Source organism: Myotis nattereri (genome assembly GCF_964212035.1).
Source record: "Myotis nattereri genome assembly, chromosome: 12".
Classification (NCBI taxonomy): domain Eukaryota; kingdom Metazoa; phylum Chordata; class Mammalia; order Chiroptera; family Vespertilionidae; genus Myotis; species Myotis nattereri.
In genome coordinates, this window is record NC_138087.1 from 11349721 (window position 1) to 11368217 (window position 18497).

The 18497-nt window shown below is 46.7% G+C and overlaps 1 protein-coding gene across 1 annotated transcript in view; it reads left to right on the forward strand.

Moving 5' to 3' along the window:
• Positions 1-404: 404 nt before the first annotated feature.
• The window catches only part of LOC308528431 (17-beta-hydroxysteroid dehydrogenase type 3-like), a gene marked incomplete at both ends in the record, with an annotated part of 42101 nt that continues 24008 nt past the window's right edge, over positions 405-18497 (forward strand). The window contains 3 exons of the mRNA XM_081104032.1: positions 405-558; positions 3262-3308; positions 17165-17240. Coding sequence (XP_080960158.1) covers positions 405-558; positions 3262-3308; positions 17165-17240 — 277 coding nt within the window. The remainder of the gene's footprint in view (positions 559-3261; positions 3309-17164; positions 17241-18497) is intronic.

Consider the following 18497-nt stretch of genomic DNA (forward strand, 5'->3'; position numbering starts at 1 on the left):
ATGGACTGCTACGCCACCTGGGAGGCAGTCATACATATTTGCTGAATAAACGTCTTACAGGATATTGCATTCTTTTTAGCTTCCAAATCAGGGGGAGAACCTTGAGCTGCCATTTTCATTTCGTCCACGCTTTATCTTTCTTCACATCCTTCACTCCTTCACCAGCTCCCCCATGGTCACAAACGCTCAACAGTGCTCTAAAGATATTAGAAAGAATACTTTATCACAAAGCCTGTGAATCGGAGGATTGTGTAAAGAAGTTACTCTAATCTAAAGGTCCGCGCACAGCGGAACTCACCCGGTGACTCCAGTAGGTGCCTGACCCGCCTCCCCAGCAGCTGCGCCCCAGGAGGCCCAGCGGGTCGGGTCTGCGAGGCCTGGGAGCCCCGAGCTGTGGTGCCGTCATGGGGGTGGCCCTGGAGCACGTCTTCATTCCCGTAGGGCTGCTGGTGTGCCTGGTCTACCTGGTAAAGTGGGCGAGATTCTCCAGATGTATTTTCCTGCACTTCTGGAAAGTTCTGCCAAGGTCTTTCCTGAAGTCAATGGGCCAGTGGGCAGGTAAAGAAAGCGCTCCAGTCTTGGGTTTTGTTGTTCCTGCTTATTATTGTTTGTGTCTCAAAAGGCATTCTGCATCTTTTTCCTTTGAGCAAAGATTGACTTCCTTTGGGTGATTTTAAGTTGGGGGGGGCGGGGTGTCTAGAAAGCATGAGTAGAATTAGAATTGTTGGGCAAAACAGACGGGGTCTGGGAGATTAGCTGGAGTGGACTGTGCCCGCCACCCACATGCTTGTCCGCAGACCCCACCAGCTGCACTGTCTTCCTTGGGGAGTTTCTGATGATTCAGATATAAATGCTGCAGATGCTCCTCATCCTCCTCTCCCCATTTCCAGAAGCCCAGAGAGCCTCCGTTTTGTTACAGGGTGTTTCAAAAGACTGAAATCCAAATAATTTTAATTCACTTTATTGAAAACATTTTTCTCCGAGCCCTTTTGGGAAGCGAGGGTATTACAAAATGCAGGCAACAAAGATCTCTGTGGAGACACCTTTTGAAGATAGAATCTGGGTCTGGTGTGTCCCAGGCAGGTTAACTGCTGCCTCCTAATGGGACTTATTCCTGGGACTGCTGGAATCTAGCCCCTGTCTGGGTGTACGGTAAAGAAAGCAGGAGGCTGTGGTTTCACGTTACATTTCCAAGTTGGGCACCAAGACATCCAATGGCCTAGAAAAAAAATTTAAGCAGCTTTAGAAATACCATGCCAAGCTAAATAGAAGAAATCGTAAGCAGCTTCATAGGGCTGCCAGATAAATACAGGATTCTCAGTTAAATTTGAATTTCAGATAAACAAGGAGTAATTTTGTAGTATATGACACCCCAAATGCTGTGTGGGACATATTTATACTAAAAACTATTCGTTGTTTACCTGGAAATCAAACGTAACTGGGCATCTCGCCTCCTTATTTGCTAAAGTGGCAATCTTACAACTTCAGCAATGGAAACGGAAAAATTACGATATAGAAATTGTTAGGAGTGGAAAATGGGTTTTGAACTGGGGCATGTTCCATTTGCAGTACGTGTGAATGCTCCCTCGCTTGGGGTCTGCACGCTGGGTCCATGAACTTGCTGGGTGCTCGACCTTGAGGGTCCGGACCCACATGCTCTGCTCTTACAGATGCAAATGCCCATGCCTGAGGGCGCTGTGAACTCTACAAGTGCTGCCCATCAGTGCTGGGCAAAGCCCCGCTAAGAACACTCGGTGCAAAAAAAGTTCATATGGGGCTAGAGATTTAGCATTTGTCACTCAAAAAACATAATCTTAACCTGTCTTTTGAAGCAGTCCTGAATAGTGTTATAATTAGCAGGAGTAAAATGTCCGTGGGCATAGGCAGATATTGGGAGATAATACAGGTCAAATGGGGGGCAGGGAGACAAGAAGAAGATGCAATTACTAGAGACTGAAAGGTCAACTCCTCGGGGCCCTGTTGTTGGTTGGCTAATCATGTCAATGGTATATCTTAATAGACTTGTGGCCGCAAAGTCAGCCAGCCTGTGTTCAAATCCATCATCATTACTGAGCAGCACGACCTTGACCAAGTTAAGAATGTCCTCTCTCTTGGCTTCTGATCTAGGAATTAAGAATAATGATGGTCCCTACTTTAGGGCTTGTTTTGAATATTGAGATGTTGCATCTATAACACTTGAAGCAGTGCCTGGCAGAAAGGAAGCTCTCGATAGATGCCAGCCACTTATTGATGCCATTATCTTAACTATAGTACCGGCCTCGTCCTGGGTGATTTCTGATACCCCCGTAAGAGAGGGGAAGTGGTGACGATAACCCTGAGCGTGGTACTTCTAGTAAGAGGGGCAGGTAACACCCTGGATTCGCTCAGAGGTACCTAATTAAACAAATGATGCCATTAGCAGTTACTAAGCCCGGTGCCCCTGCCAGGGTGCTGCTGGGAGCGTGCACAGCTTGGTCTGCTCTCACCTACAAGTGTTGGGTATAGAAGGATGAGAAGACCCATCTGATTGTTCTATATGAATCAACAGGCCACTGAGCATTGACTCTTCAGGGCCCTCATTTTATTTCAGCCTCTTCTTGCATTTCTGTGTTTTCCTCTTTGTTAAGTTCCCTGCCTTCCATGGGCATTGATTGCCGCTAGTCTGTGGGGGAGGAGAAGGGAAGGAGGGAGAACTGGACTTTTAGGAGGAACCTTGAAATGTCCCACAGTGACAGCTGGCTATGTGGGTAGAGAGATAGCAGGTGCACTGCTTGCCCTTCATGCGTTAAGGCTTGGAAATGTCTAAACCCTTATGGGGTCTGAAGGAACTGTTCCCTGCCTGGGGTGCTTTGTTTCATTTTGGGGTGTGTTTTCATGGCCTCACCAATCCCTCAAAAGGAATAAAAAAAGTTTCATTGTGAATGTTTAATGAGGGAAGTTGAGTGCTGCTTTGGAATATTTAAAAATATATATATATTTTTATTGATTTCAGAGAGGGAGAGAGAGAGAAACATCAATGATGAGAGAGAATCATTGACTGGCTGCCTCCTGCAGCCCACAGCCAGGGCATGTGCCCTTGACTGGAATCGAACCCGGGACCCCTCAGTCCACAGGGCGACACACTATCCACTGAGCAAACCGGCTAGGGCTGCTTTGGAATATTTAGTGTCCTAGGGAGGTGGCCTGCAAGAACACATGGCCAGCTAGATAGAGGACTTTAAAGGTTCAGCTTCCCTTTGAAACCATTTCTGCTTTTTGCAGTGATCACTGGAGCAGGAGACGGGATTGGGAAAGCGTATTCGTTTGAGGTGAGTTGTGTCCTTGGCCTTCTCTGCCTCTTGTGTTGAGCACATTAGAAAGCAACAGACATTCATTATGAAGGGACCTATTTTCTGTAAAAAAGGAAATTTGAAAGTCATAATCTCACTCCCTGGATACCTTTAAAAAATGCAGTGATATTCAAAAGTGGCAGTATCTCCCCTTAGGAGTTGTTTTACAAATATAGGGGCATTGTTATTTTCTAGTGGAATTGTACCACAAGCGTCATATACTTAAGCACAATTTCAAAAAAGTATAAACTACTTTTCTCTTATGTATCCTTTACGTTATGCTTAGGGCATATATTGATTTAAAACATCATTTGTGTGGGCAGAACATATTATCTATGACTTTAACTCCACGAAGATCAAGGGGCATTACAACTATTATGTAAAGAGAGCATCTGATAGGGCCGAGTCGCTGCAATGTTAGTGTCTTTTACTATTTCTCTCCAGGCTTCTTGTTGCTCTGCAGATAGATCCATAATTGATTGATCGATAGACAGATACCTAGGGAACAGATGGGTACCTTTAAAAATACTTTTATAGCATATGCAGTCTTACATGCTATTATTACTGTGTTATTACAAATTCCCTTAATAAAGTATTGTTTTCCTGGAATTCCTATGTATTTTATTTCTTACTAGTGTCATTATACTGGACAATGTGAAATACAAAAGAAGAAATACTAGTGGAATCTTAGGAATTCTGAGGACGACTGTTAGAAAATCAGTGACACCTTAAAGATAGAATCAAACGCGTTTGCGTCGTGAAAACTACAGCCAACAGCAGTGCAGCACCCAGGTGTTTTCTTGTCCCCGAGGCCGTCATCGTGACAGATGCCAAACCACCTGTGTGAGAGGACAGTGCAAGGTGCATGGCAGGCACTTGACAGAAACTGTTGGGACTTGAACAAACCTAAACTATTCCAGTTAGAAAAGCTCCCGGTGCTGGTCTTTTGGGACGGCCCCTCCCCATCCTGTATCCTCTGCCCATAAGTTCCTGGGCACAGACATTGTGCTCCAGCTCTTCACTCTTATCCTAACTGGTGAGTAACAACTTTCTGACGGCCAGTGGTTGCTCAAGGCTCAGCGGGTGAGTGTTGAGGTTGGGGAGACTGTTCAGCAGCCACTTTCCAAAGTCTTGTGTCTTCATTCCCCAAACGAGAAGGACAATTTTTCTCGCTGTTTGCATCAAACCTGTATCACCTTTTATATAACCATTTCCACCTTAGACCAGGTTTCTGGTCTGACCCCTCATCCAAAACTTCCACGGCTCCCCTCTCAGTTCTCGGCATTGCCCAGAAACGTGGGTCCTTTATGATTTTCCAGATTCTTTCCTCAGATTCATGCTGACTTGGCCTGCTCGTGGTCCCCGTGATGCTTGAGACTCAGATACTTTTCTTGCTGTAGAGGGGACCCGTAGGGACGCTCCCCTTAGCATTCGTTTCTCTACTGTTTCCGAAAGCCGTGGCCTGGGCGTCGGACGCTGAGGGGCCAGCCCGCCCTCTGGCACTCACTGTCTGAGACTTCGGACAGTGCCACATTCCTGGGCTTCTAGGCTTCACCAGCCAAGACACACCTCCCAAGAGCCTTCAAGCTCTGAGTTCTGCTTCTGTCCTAGACTGATTCTTGCTTTGCTCTTCTCCTGGTGTAACCTCTTCCTGTGTTCTCTGTTGTCCTTTGCTAAGGCTGGGAGACAGTTTTCTGGACTTCCTCCTTCCCTTCACGCTGGCTTTTCTCCTTCCAGCGAGCCTGCCCTTTGCTCCCTGGTAGCTGCTGCTCCACGGAGAGCAGTGGGGCGACAGGGTGCTGTGGACGGTGATGGCTGGGAGCCCCAACAGGGTGAGCCATCTCGTGTCACACCCTGCCTTCCATGCTCCCTGCAGAATCTCCACATCAAAACCTGGAGGCCATGGCAATCCCACTGGGCTTTTTAAAGGTTAAATGGGATGAGGAGGGGCAGGTGCTTTGCACAGAGTAAGCTCCTCAAGGGCAGCCACTGCTATTTTGGGTGTTTAAACTGTTTTCTTTACCACAAATTCCTTTTTATTTTTTTTAATGAGGAGGAAATGTACTGTACTTACCATATTTTTACTTTTTCCATTCTTCTTTCTTCCTCCCTGATGCTCCAAGAGTCTTTCTATATATATATGTTTATATTTCAGAGAGGTGGGAAGAGGGAGAAAGAGATAGGAACATCAATGAGGAGAGAGAATCATCGATTGGCTGCCTTCTGCACACGCCACACTGAGGATTGAGCCCGCAACCCCGGGTATGTGCTCCACACTAGGGATTGATTCTTGGTTCATAGGTCAATGCTCAACCACTGAGCCATGCAGGCCAGGCCCAAGAATCTTTCTTTTGTTAGTTCCTGTCTATTAAGAGAACTTCCTTTAGCTACTTTTTTAAGAAAAGTCTGCTGGTGACAGATTCTCTTTGTTTCCCTTCTTCAGGGAATGCCTTGACCTCCCCTTTGTCCCTGAAGGGCACTTTCGCTGGAAGAGTTACGGTTGGTAGTCCTTTCTTTCAGCACCTGAAAAATGTGGTGCCACTCAGTTCCGGCCTCAGAGTCTCTGATGAATCTGATGTCATTCAAATTGTTTTTCCACCTTTAAAGAAGGAGTTGTTTTTCTCTCTCACTGTTTTGAAGATTTTTTTCTTAGTCTGCAGAAGTTTAGTTTGAAAGACAAATTGGGAGCCGAAAACCAGGAGTACAGGCTTTATTAGGGGGAAAAACCTGCTGGGCTGTCTCGCAAGGGGAGAGCAGCAACCCGTGCAGAGGTGAGCACTCCTTTTGAGGGGAGGAATGGGAAGGAATGGGGGCGTAGGGTACTCAGCAGGCGCTGATTGGTGGCTTAATGTATGGTCCATATAAGGTACATGGTTAGACACTACGGTACTTAGGGACAAGGGCTTAGGGTATTTGGCAGGTACTGATGGGTGATTCAATGTATAGTCCATATAAGGGACATGGTTAGGCACTCAGGTGTTTCCAGGCTGCAGGTTACGTCATACTCTGCCCACCAGCTGGGAGAAGGGAGGATCTGTCATTGTTATGATGTTGCTTGGTGTGAATTTCTTTGGGTTTATCTTGTTTGAGGCTCACATAGCCTCTTGAATATGTAAGTTTACATCTTTTCACAAATTTGGAAAATTTTCATTCAGTATATCTTCAAATAGTTTTTCTGCCCCCCCCCCCCCCTCTTCTTCTGGAATTACAATGACATGGATGTTAGATCTTTAGTATAAGTGTCTGAGATGCTGGTCATTTATTTTTTCCCCCCAGTGCATTTTTCTCTGTTGTTTTGATGGGTAATTTCTATTGTTTTACCTTTAAGTTCATGAATTCTTTCCTTGGTCCCCTCCATTCTGCTATGGAGCCCATTCATCGAATTTTTAATTTTGGTTATTCCATTTTTTCAGTTCTAAAATTTCCATTTTGTTCTTTTCTCATATCTTCTATTTATTTGCTCAAACTTTGTATTTTCCATGGGTTTTGATTGTGTTCATCCTTGCTCATTAAGGCTTTTTACGATGGCTGCCTTAAAATCCTAGTCATGTATTTCCAACATCTGTGTCACTTCAATGCTGGCATCCGTTGATTATTTTTACTTCACTCAGATCGAGATCTTCCTGGTTCTTGGTGCGATGAGTGACTTTTGATCGACTTTTGGATATTTCTGATTTTATGGTAGAGGCTCTGGGTGGCATTAAATCTCCCGTTTCAGGTCTATGCCACGCCAGTATTGCTGTGGCAGGGGTGGGGCCGACTTGTGCCCACGGGTGAGGGGAGGCCAGGCCTCCCCATCGGCCTTCATTGGCACACGCTGCTGCCTCGTTCCTATGGGCTGGGGTCGGAGTGACCCCATTAGTTCAGTCTGGATGGGAGGGGCAAGAGTGCCCCCTCACTGCTCCCAGGAAGCCTCCAGTGGCACTTGGGGAAGGGGCCTCCTTAGCATGGGGTAGGGGTGGGGGGTGATGGTGCAAGTCCCGCCCTCTCTGCCTTCCCTGTTATCTCCCAGGAGAAGGGAGGGAGGGAGGGAGAGGGAGCCTTGGCACTGCGAGTGGTGGTAGGAGTTCAGGTTCTGCTGATGTTGGGGCGGGGCGGGGGCGGGAGGGGGGCTGTGAAAGTCCCTGCTCCCTCCTTGGCTCCTCTGATGCCCGCCTGGCTGGGGGGCGGCCACTGTTGCCGCAGCCTCCCAGTTCTAGCCATACTGCTCCGTGGGTAAGGGCGCTGACGGATGGCGAGGTCTGGCTGTGGTGACAGAGAGACCCAGTGACAGTCCTGGTTTTCCTGATGAGCAGGTGGCTGTGCTCAGGTTCCTTCTGTCTCGTCTTGTGGCCTGTGCTCTGGTCTTCAAAGCTGGAGCGGGGCCGTGAGCATGCCTGTGTCCTGAGAGCCCTGTGGCCAAGCCCGGCAAGAAAGGCCAGGCGTCACTCGCCACTGCCCGTGAAGACACGGCAGGTGCTAGCGCCCCCTAGCGGTCCCCGCCCGCGTGCACACCTGCACGTTTAGCTCTTGCTCATGTCCGCGCTAATGGAGTCCTGCTTTACACAACCCGCTCTCAGCTTTGCTTCATCCCTTTACTAATCCAGGGCGGAGCTCTGGCCTCGGCAAAGCCATGCAGACACCTGCGTCCTTGTTAATGACCTTGCGCCTCTTCATCCCAGGGTGTGCCTCGTCTCGTCCATCAGCTTCTTAGGGATGGACGCTGAGGTTCTTCATTTTCGTTTTTACAAATAATGTTTAAGATCCACCTTTGAACATGTACACACTCACATATACATCCCTGTCGGTACGATAGCTGGCTCATGGGTATGTGCACTGCAATATTGGGTACCATTGCCAAATTGTTCTCTACATGGCAGAACCAATTTTACTCCATTCCACATTACTATACATTTTATTATTGATGTAAAGTATGCATTTAATATAACTTAAAATATTGTACATTTTCCTTTTTGTCACTCTGATGTATGTAAGTACACCTGTACTCTTGGCTGTTAATGCCCAGAGAATGCTAGAAGCAAAACGCATGACTAAGACTGTCCGGTTTTACGCCTCCACATCTGGGCAGCTCTAGTGCCTCCCCCAACATCTGGGCTGGCATGGATGCCGGCACCGCTCCAGCCCCAGGGTGGCAGACAAGGGCAGTCAGACTTCTTCTCAAGGCAGCTCTCCTGGAAGCCAAGGGAACGCACAGAGCTGGGCCTTGGAGGAAATTCACTTCCTGGCGCTGCTTCAGACCAGCCAGGAAAAACCGCTGCCGCCCTGCTCTTGGCCGTCAGCACACACTTACTTGGCACATATGGTGGAGCCTTACGCCGTCTCAGGAAGGAATTTCTTCTTCCGAACGTTTACATGGCTCGAGTCTAAATTATTCCCGCTGCACTCTCAGCTCGTTCTCTCTCATCTTGCCTTAAATGTAAACAGTAGCTTTTAATTATTTTTACGTTCCCCTGGATTCATTGCTTTGTTCCTGGGTGGCTTGTCTTCAACCCATTAATTTTGTTTCAGGTTTTGAGTACCCTAGGTTCATTGTACTATGCCATGATGTGTGTGTGTGTGTGTGTGTGTGTGTGTGTGTGATGCATAGGCGTGATTACAAAAGATAATAAAATGAGTACTGTGTCCCTTATCACCCAGCTTAAGAAATAGAACACCAGCCCTAGCCAGTTTGACTTAATGGTTAGAGCATTGGCCTGTGGACTGAAGGGTCCCAGGTTCAATTCTGGTCAAGGGCACATGCCCAGGTTGCAGGCTCAATCCCCAGTAGGGGGTGTGCAGGAGGTAGCCTATCAATGATTCTCATCATTGATGTTTCCATCTCTCTCTTCCTCTCCCTTCCCCTCTGAAATCAATAATAATGTATTTAAAAAATGAAATAGAACATCACTCTCATCCTTGAGACATTCCATAGTCACAACATGCCTTTGTGTCCCTCCCTCACCCCCACTCATGTAAGCACAGATCATGATCATTGTGTTAAAATGTCCTTACTTAGAGCGTTCTATTACATATGCACGTGACCCTAACAATGTGTTGGTTGCACCACTTGTTTTGATTTCCATGCAAACTGATTCAGATGTCTTCTGCAACTTGCTTTTGATGGATCAGTAGCATGCCTTTGAAATTCATCCAGGCTGATGTGTGTAGAACACGGTTCACTCATTTTCATAATTATGTAGTATTCCATTATGTAAATATGTCCCGGTTTAGCTACCCTTACCTCTGTTGACGATCTTTTCTGCCATCTCTGCTTTGCTTCCACGAACGCATTGTCCGTGTCTCCAAAGGGCTCCTCGAGAACGTGCCCAGGAGCAGAACTTAGGCAGAGGCAACGTTGTTCGGTAACGTTGCCTCCAGCCAGTTTCCAAAGTTTCTGCGTTGAGGTGATAGCAGCCTCATGAACCGAATAGGGAAATGTTATCTCTTTTATCTTTTTGGAATTATTGGTTTTTTTATTTGAATGTTTGATAGAGTTTATCTGTAAAACCACCTGTGGCCGGAGTTTTCTTTGTGGGACAATTTATAAACGATTTACTTACATCATTATCAGCATCACTTCTTATTTATATGAATACATCATATTGATTATTGCTATTATTTTTAGTGACTATATGACTATTGGGTTTTTAATTTTTCTTGAATAAGTCTTGGACTTATATTTTTCAAGAAATACATTTATGACACCTAAGGTTTCAAATGTGTTGGCACATACTTTTTTTTTTTTGAAAACATTCTCTTACCATGTTGAGAAAACTTTAGCACGAAACACATTTATCAACGGTTACCATCTAGTTCACAAAATCACTGGGAAGGGGCAGCAGCTATATCTGAAAATGAGTAGAAATACCGAGAGGCTGGGTGGTGGGGGACACAGCAGAGCCGCCCCTCCCAGGAAGTTCACATTCCTCCTCCATTTTCTCTCTTCTTTCGGGAACTCTAATTATTCAGATGTCGGGTAATATTATTTCTGGAACTCCTATTTTTCATCCCCTATTAGCTTTTTTCCTCCTCATAATATCTATTTCTTTGGCTCTTTGCTTTCCTGTCTACAAAAGGATTTCATTAATTTTATTCTTCAGCTTGTCTACTAATTTTTTAATTTTTTGTTCTATTGATTTTTAAATTTCACATTTCTTTTTTTTTATTTTTTTTTATTTTTTTCCCATTTTTTTAAATTTATTGCTTAAAGTATTACAAAGGGTATTACATATGTGTCCATTTTATCCCCCCGCCCTAGATAGTCTCCTAGCCTCCCCTATCCCCCAATGTCTTATGTCCACTGGTTATGCTTATATGCATGCATACAAGTCCTTTAGTTGATCTCTTACCCCCCTACCTCCTGCCCCCCAACCCTCCCCGGCCTTCCCGCTGCAGTTTGACAATCTGTTTGAGGCAGCTCTGCCTCTGTATCTATTATTGTTCAAAAGTTTATAATAGTCTCTATTATCCATGAATGAGTGAGATCATGTGGTATTTTTCCTTCATTGACTGGCTTATTTCACTTAGCATAATGCTCTCCAGTTCCATCCATGACGTAGCAACTGGTAAGAGTTCCTTTAAATTTCAGATTTCTAATACAATTAAAAATGAAAACCTTTAAAAGAAGTTGAAAATTGTTGGCCAATTCTGATGGTGTGTTTCTCAGCTGCCTGTGCAGGCCTTTGTAACCCTGTTTTATGGGTCATCCAGGGTTCGAACTGCTGTATCTTCCTGATGAACGGACTAATCTGTATTTCTAGTAATACTCATGTGCTTTAATGCCTGTTGTGATTGATATTGACAAAGCCGTGCCCTTTTTCTTTTGGTTGGTGTTCCATACATATAGGCAATGTTTTTCTCATTTCAGTTTCTACCGTACGTTTTGGGTGTGTTTCTGGAAGATAGCATGCAGCCGGTTTTAATTACTCCTCTTGGGTGTTCTTGTCTTTAATGGAGCATAGCGTACGGACACTTCTGAAATCCTGCAGATATTACGATTACAGTGCAATCATTGTGTTCACTCAGCCAAATAACTCAAAGGATCGCTAATATTTTAAAAGCACAAGGATACCTGTGAAAACTTGTTGGACTTTTATTTAACGTAGCTAGGAAGCATACAGCAGGGAGACAGAGGAGCTCCTTGGAGAGCATTTGATAAGCGGGGCTGTATGTAGTCAGTCGGGAAAGGAATGTGAAATCACATGGGCAAGATAGGTACCAGCCGGGCTCCCTTTCCACGGGGCGGTGATCGCGCCACCCCTGGGTCAGCCTCTCGGCCAGCCTCTGAGCCCGCAGACGCCTCTGTCCCTGGCCTTGTTCCAGGGCAGTGGTTACCTGCCCCAGCGTCAGACCAGGTCAGGCAGCTATTGGAAAACGTTCGAGGGTGGTGTTAATAAACAACCCAAGCATTAATGTTTTGCCTGTATCAAATTTTGGGATGATGTGTTCCTTAATGATTTAACAGCAAAATTAAATTTTTTTAATCACAATGTGTGCATTATGGCCTTGTTAATGTGATAAGGTTAGGGGTAACCTTATCTACAAAACAAACTACAAAGGCTAGAGGCAGTTGTAAAATAAACATTTGTACACAAGAAAATTAAGCTGTGGCATGGGTATTGTAAAACTTAGAATTGGCATAATTAGCTTAATAAAGAGCAAATGGTGGGAGAAGACACGTCTACCACACTCACTTTCATAAAGATGGAGGTCTGCCCCGGAATAGAGTCTGTTACATAAGACAAAAAAAAAAAAAATACACAAACTTCTTGGTGCTAAGCCACTGAAATTTGGTGTTATTTGTTACAGCAGCTAATGTTATCCTAACTAATGCAAATTAACAAGAAATGTCCAAGATTTACATGAAGAAACTTTAAAAGTGTTTTGAAGAATGTATGAAATCTGAATAAATGGATACCATATTTATGGATGAGACATCTGATTACAGCCAATATGTAACTTCCACCTAAATGTCTCTAATTTTAACATAATACTTTAAAATATATACAACTTTATCTGTAAAATCACACTAAGAAAATTAAAAAATAACATTTTGAAAGAGAATAATACAGGGTAGGGACTTCCTCTATCAGACATCAGATACCAAAGCTTTATTGTAAGATTATGATTAAATCAGAAGTGGCCATGTCATTTAAATAACAAGCAGGTCAGTGAAAACAGAACAAATCGATCAGAAACAGACCCATGTACTTATGAAAATTTTGCATATGACTAAGTTGGCATTCAAATCAGGAAAGCAAGGACAAATAGAAAAATGTCGTTGAGACAATTAGCCACCCATTTTGAAAAATATAATGCAAGATGATTTCAACCTCACACCTTTTTCAAAAATAAATGACAATAACCGAAGAAACTACTAAGGGTTGTAGGAAAATATACTTATATCCTTGGAGTTAGAGAAAATCATAAGAAAAAAATTAAACCTATCAAGTCACAAACTTGATAACATTAAAATAACCTATCATGTATGCCAAGACACCATAAACAAAGGAGAAACACTGCTACATATACAGTAGGCAAATAATTATTACCCAGAATATATAAAAAACCTCCTACGAATTTATAAGAAAACTAGAGGCCCAGTGCACAAAAATTTGTGCACGCGGGGGGGGAGGGGGGGGCGGGTCCCTCAGCCCAGCCTGTGCCCTCTTGCAGTCTGGGACCCCTCGGGGGATGACCACCTGCTGGCTTAGGCCTGCTCTCCGGGGGATTGGGCCTAAGCTGGCAATCAGACAGCCCTCTGGCAGCCCAGCAGCCCTTGGGGGATGTCCACTTGCCAGTGGGGAGCAGACGTAAGCTGCAGTCGGACATCCTTAGCGCTGCTGAGGAGGCAGGAGAGGCTACCACCACCACCGCTGTACTGGCAGCCATCAGGCTGGCTTGTGGCTGAGCAGAGCTCCCCCATGTGGGAGTGCACTGACCACCAGAGGGCAGCTTCTGCATTGAGCGTCTGGCCCCTGGTGGTCAGTGTGTGTCATAGTGATCAGTCATTCCCAGTCCTTCTGCTGTTAGGGTCAGTTTGCATATTACCCTTTTATTATATAAGGTAGAGGCCTGGTGCAAGGGTGGGGGCTGGCTGGTTTGCCTTGAAGGGTGCCCCGGATCACGGTGGGGGTCCCACTGGGGTGCCTGGCCAGCCTGGGTGAGGGGTTGATGGCTGTTTGCAGCTGGTCACACCCCCTTCAGGGTGGGGGTCCTCACTGGGGTGCCTGTCCAGTCTGGGTGAGGGGCTGAAGGCCGTTTTCAGGCTGGCCGGCGACTGAAGCTCCGAGCCTCTCCTTCTTTTCTTTTTTTTAATTCTGGGATTTATTTACCTTCTATAATTGAAACATTATTGCCGTCACTGGCGCTCCCAGCTCTGAGGCCACGGCTGGCTGAAAGCAGGTATCTGGGGTTTGTTTAGCTTCTATAATTGAAACATTGTTGCTTTTGGGCTCAGAGCCGGGCGGCGGCAGGCGGGGGACCTTGGCTTCCTCCATCACTGGAGCAAGCAAGCCTCCTGCTCGCTTCAGCTGCCTGGCTGCCGGCTGCCATCTTTGTTGGCAGTTAATTTGCATATCTCACTGATTAGCCAATGGGAAGCATAGCAGAGGTATGGTTAATTACCCTTTTTGTCTTTTATTAGATAGGATGACAAAAACCCAGTAGAAGGATGGTCAAAGGGTATATACTGGTATTTCACACATAAACATACAAAAAGATACTCAGCCCCACTGTTAATTGGAAAAATTAAAACAATAAAAGGATATCATTTCTTGACCATTAAATTAGACAATTTTGAAAAGTTTGTTAATATAAACTATTGGCCAGAGAGTGGAGAAATAGCTATAATTGTATTTTTGATGGCACAGTTTGAAGGGAGGACATTTGGGCAATACTGTTAAAATTTAAAAAGCATATACCCTTTAACACAACAATTCCACTTGTCTATCTACTCTAGGAATTGATTAACTTGTATATACAAGGAGCTATATAGAAAGGTTTTTTTTGTGGCAGTATTGGTAATAAGAAAACTTGACAACAACTTAAATGCTCACCCATATGAGCTATAAGCACCTGGAAGCAATAAAAAGAGTCAAGTGGCTCAGCATGAACTGATGTGGACATGGGTCAATGCTCAGGGATGAGACACAGCATCACGTTAAAAAGGTAGCACTTACAATGCCATTTGTAAAGTGTGCAAAGAAAGAAAACCCATAACCCACACATTTACTTCTGTATGTTCTTATATGTGCGTGTAGATGCTGAGATAAAGTTAGGAAGGATCAACGCCAAACTCCAGGCAGGGAGAGCCTATGGTGGGTGAGGAAATGGCACTGTGGTGGCCTCAGGGACGCCTTCTACAACGAGAATGCACTGGTGTATTCAATAGTATAATTTAATAAATCAAAGCAGAAAAATATGTAAACGCTGAGGCTTCCACCCCAGAGATTTTTATTTGGATGGCTTTGGTAGGAATTGGTGTTTTTTGACATCTTCCTGGGTGATTCTGAGACCAGTGGCTTGAAGATCGAATTATTGGTTATTGTAGACCCTATAGTACAGTCTTTAATTCGGCTTCTTATGTTTCCTATAACATGTAATTCCTCATTGCAATGCTGGCATAGTGCTCGCTTTGACCACATATGTCCTAAAACCGGAATGATATAGAGAAGATGCACCTGGGCCTGCACAAGGGTGACATGCAAGTTCATGAAACATCCCATACATTTGTCAACATCGAACATTCTCTGTTGTGTATTGAAACATGGGTTTCGGGGTACAGACTTCTTGTGGCTTCTTGTCTGATGAAGATGAAGAGTAAATTCATGGACTAACACATTTCTTTAATAAAAATGTAGAAGTTTATTGGAAGCATATACAAACTCCATCTGGGCAGAGGTGTCCCAAAGGGGACCCCCTTAGGGAGGGGCCCCCAAATGGGAAAGCCTGCTCTCTCTCTCTCTCTCTCTCTCTCTCTCTCTCCCTCTCTCTCTCAAATGGAAAAAGAAATCCCTCCTCGTGTCCCTTTTCTCCGGCTTATATATGTGGCAGTCCTTTGTTTGAACCTGACCCTCTCTGATTGGACCTTTCATTAATTTAGGGCCCCCATGCTTTCCTCATTGGTTACTTTGTTACACAGTGTCAGTTTCAAAGGCCAAAGCCCAGTGGCGCCCCCTCTTCCTCTCCCCTTGTCTTATAACATTCCTCTGTTCTCTGTGAAAATATGTTTCCTTCGTTCCATTATCCTGTGACTTTTCTATATCCTCCGTGAATGTATGTCTTCTTCCCTCCTCCTGTGGCATTTTTCTGTCCGTTGTACAAGTAAGATAAGCATTTTGGCATCTCCAAACTGCTCAGGTCAGGGCTGCTTTTGATCTACCTTCTAATTGCTTTAATTGCTCATCCTTCACATATGCATGCCTCCCCCATGGACACTCTGCATTCCCAAAATCGGCCTATTTTGTCCCTAGAATTCCTTTCAGTATAATTTGCCACAATTTAAAAAGTAACAGTATAAGGCATTTAATTAAAACCATAGAGAAAGATTTTAATGAACTGGGTCCTTTGTCACTAACTCAAATGTCATCAGCCTGTTTGCAAGATCATTGGTTTTCCTTCTGTCCTCAGGCAAAGCTCTAATTTTGCTCACGTGTAGCATTGTTCGGTGTGAAGCCCGCGTTAATGCATGCCATTCCCGTCCTGTGTCCCTCGGCCCCCAGGAGTCAGGCAGTATCTATCCCGAAGAGACTTCCTTGCGGGTCTCAGGGAAGCAGGCACGTACCCTCCAGTTGGGAGCCAGAGGGCAGGCGACAGGGCTCAGGCATGAGCATGTCTGTGCAGAGTGAACCACAAGGAGAGCGTCCTTGTGAGCAGGAAGCAGCTCAGAAGGTGCTGCAGGAATCGGGTCTTTATGGAGCAGTGCTGCCTGGGGCCTGTTATGTAAAGTACTAGAGGCCCGGTGCATGAAATTTATGTATGGTGGCGGGGGGGGGGGGGGGGTGGTGGAGATACCTTCAGCCCAGCCTGCACCCTCTCCAATCCGGGACCCCTTGGACATCCCTCTCAAAATCCAGGACCGCTGGCTCCTAACCGCTCACCTGCCTGCCTGCCTGATCACCCCTATCTGCCCCCCCTGCTGGCCTGGTTGCCCCCAAATGCCTCCTCCCCTGCCAGCCTGGTTGCCCCCAAATGCCTCCTCCCCTGCCAGCCTGGTTGCCCCCAAATGCCTCCTCCCCTGCTGGCCTGGTTGCCCCCAAATGCCTCCTCCCCTGCCAGCCTGGTTGCCCCCAAATGCCTCCTCCCCTGCCAGCCTGGTTGCCCTCAACTGACCCCCCGCCCCCTGTGCCAGCCTGGTTGCTCTCAACTGCCCTCTGCTCCCTGTGCTGGCCTGGTCGCCCCACGCAGCCTGCTGTTCAGTCATGTGTTCGTCCCTCACTGCCCCCCCTGCCGGCCTGGTCGCCCCACGCAGCCTGCTGTTCGGTCATCCATCCGGTTGTTTTGGTTGTGACGGCCCCTGGCTTTTTATATATTCGGATAGTATAGCTCCTTCCAAATCCTGATTTCCAGCACCAGTCCATGCCCAGGCGGTCCTGATGAGAGGACGTCAGGCTGTGGTCTGTACAAAAGGGAACGTGGACCAGTTCCTCGCACGTCATAAACACACGCAGGATTATGTCATGTTTAGCCTGGCCCAGGGCGGCTGTTTTGCTCAGAACCCAGAAATGTCTGCACATTTAAACCCAGAAAAAGCAAGCACCTCGCCTTGGGACCCAGAGGGTGATGCCCCAGTTCACCTCTCAGTCAGGCCTTCCTGTCTGCTGACTGTCTCCTCTCTCTTGGTTTTCCCCTCCCAGCTAGCAAGACGAGGCCTCAACGTTGTGCTGATCAGCCGGACGCTGGAAAAACTACAGGCTATTGCCGTGGAGATTGGTGAGCGACCCCAGGGAATGAGGGAAGTGTCTGTGAGCCCTCTGGCCAGGTCTGCTCTGGTCCTGCCTGCAGAGGCACCGCCAGCATCCCCCCTGCTCCCTGGAGCCTGGGGCGCGGGCCCTTCTGCAGGAGCTCAGTTTGCAAAGCTAAGTGCAGGCTGTGAAGGGGGCGTTTCGTTCACCGCTGAGTCTCTGGCGGGCGAGGCAGGATCAGAGCAGCACCAGTAGGTCTTCTCTCTTCTCTGGCCCTGCGTCCTCATCTCTAGAATCAGACCTCCCCATCCAGAGGCCCAGCTTCCTGGTGGCTTCTGCCACTCCCCATGGGTCTGTGCTCTGCTCTGTGCAGGAAGGGGAGGGGCGACGCTTCGTGGTGACACTCAGATTTAAAAAAAAAGCCTTGGTGCAGGGCTGCTGTGCGGCTGTGAAGACTGCACTGCACAACGCTGGGAGGCCGCACTCACAGGACAGCGTGTTATTATCATGACCCCTCTGAAGTGTCCTTCGCTAATGACCATCGCAGTATCCCTTTTCGGGATTTGCATTTTAATGATTAATTATTAATTTAGTAATTAATACACTCCTTAGCTCAAAGGAATAGGCCTTTAATGATAAAGACTCGGGAAACCACGGCAGGCCGCCTGGGGGACAGTCTGTGTCCCTGGGGCATCAGGAGGGGACGGGGAGGCTCAGTGCCCTTGGGCCGATGAATTCTGCGTCTGGGTATCAGAGGTAACTCTGGCCAGGATTCGGGCATTCTTCAGTGCTCCTCCTGCAATGTTAAAGTGTGATTTTCATCGGCCTCTTAAAGAGCAAGCAGTGTCTTCAGTCTGAGAGCACCCCACCCCCAAACTATGCCTCAACATCACTTGCCCCAGAAATATTGGGTCTGGCTCCAGCGCTGAGAGGGGCAGCTGGTGGCATCTGTGCTGCTTCCACATCTGGCTGAGCTCCTGCACAGGCAAGTTCACCGCACGAGGCTAGTTCACGTGGGAGAGTGGCAGGGCCTGGCGGGGGGCAGTGCGGGTGCCTCGGGCAAGGCACTAGCGTCTCAGCTGGCTTCTCCTCGGGAAAATGGGGACAGCACCTACGTGGCACGGTTGGAGAGAGGATTAAAATAGGAGATGGTCAGGTAAAGGCTTGGCGGATGCTAACGTGTTGGGCAAATGCAGAGGGTGGCTGTGTCTCTGGAGGGACCCGGCGCGGCACAGGGGGCATCACACTGTGCCTGCAGCCCTTAGGCCAGGCCTCTCCACAGAGC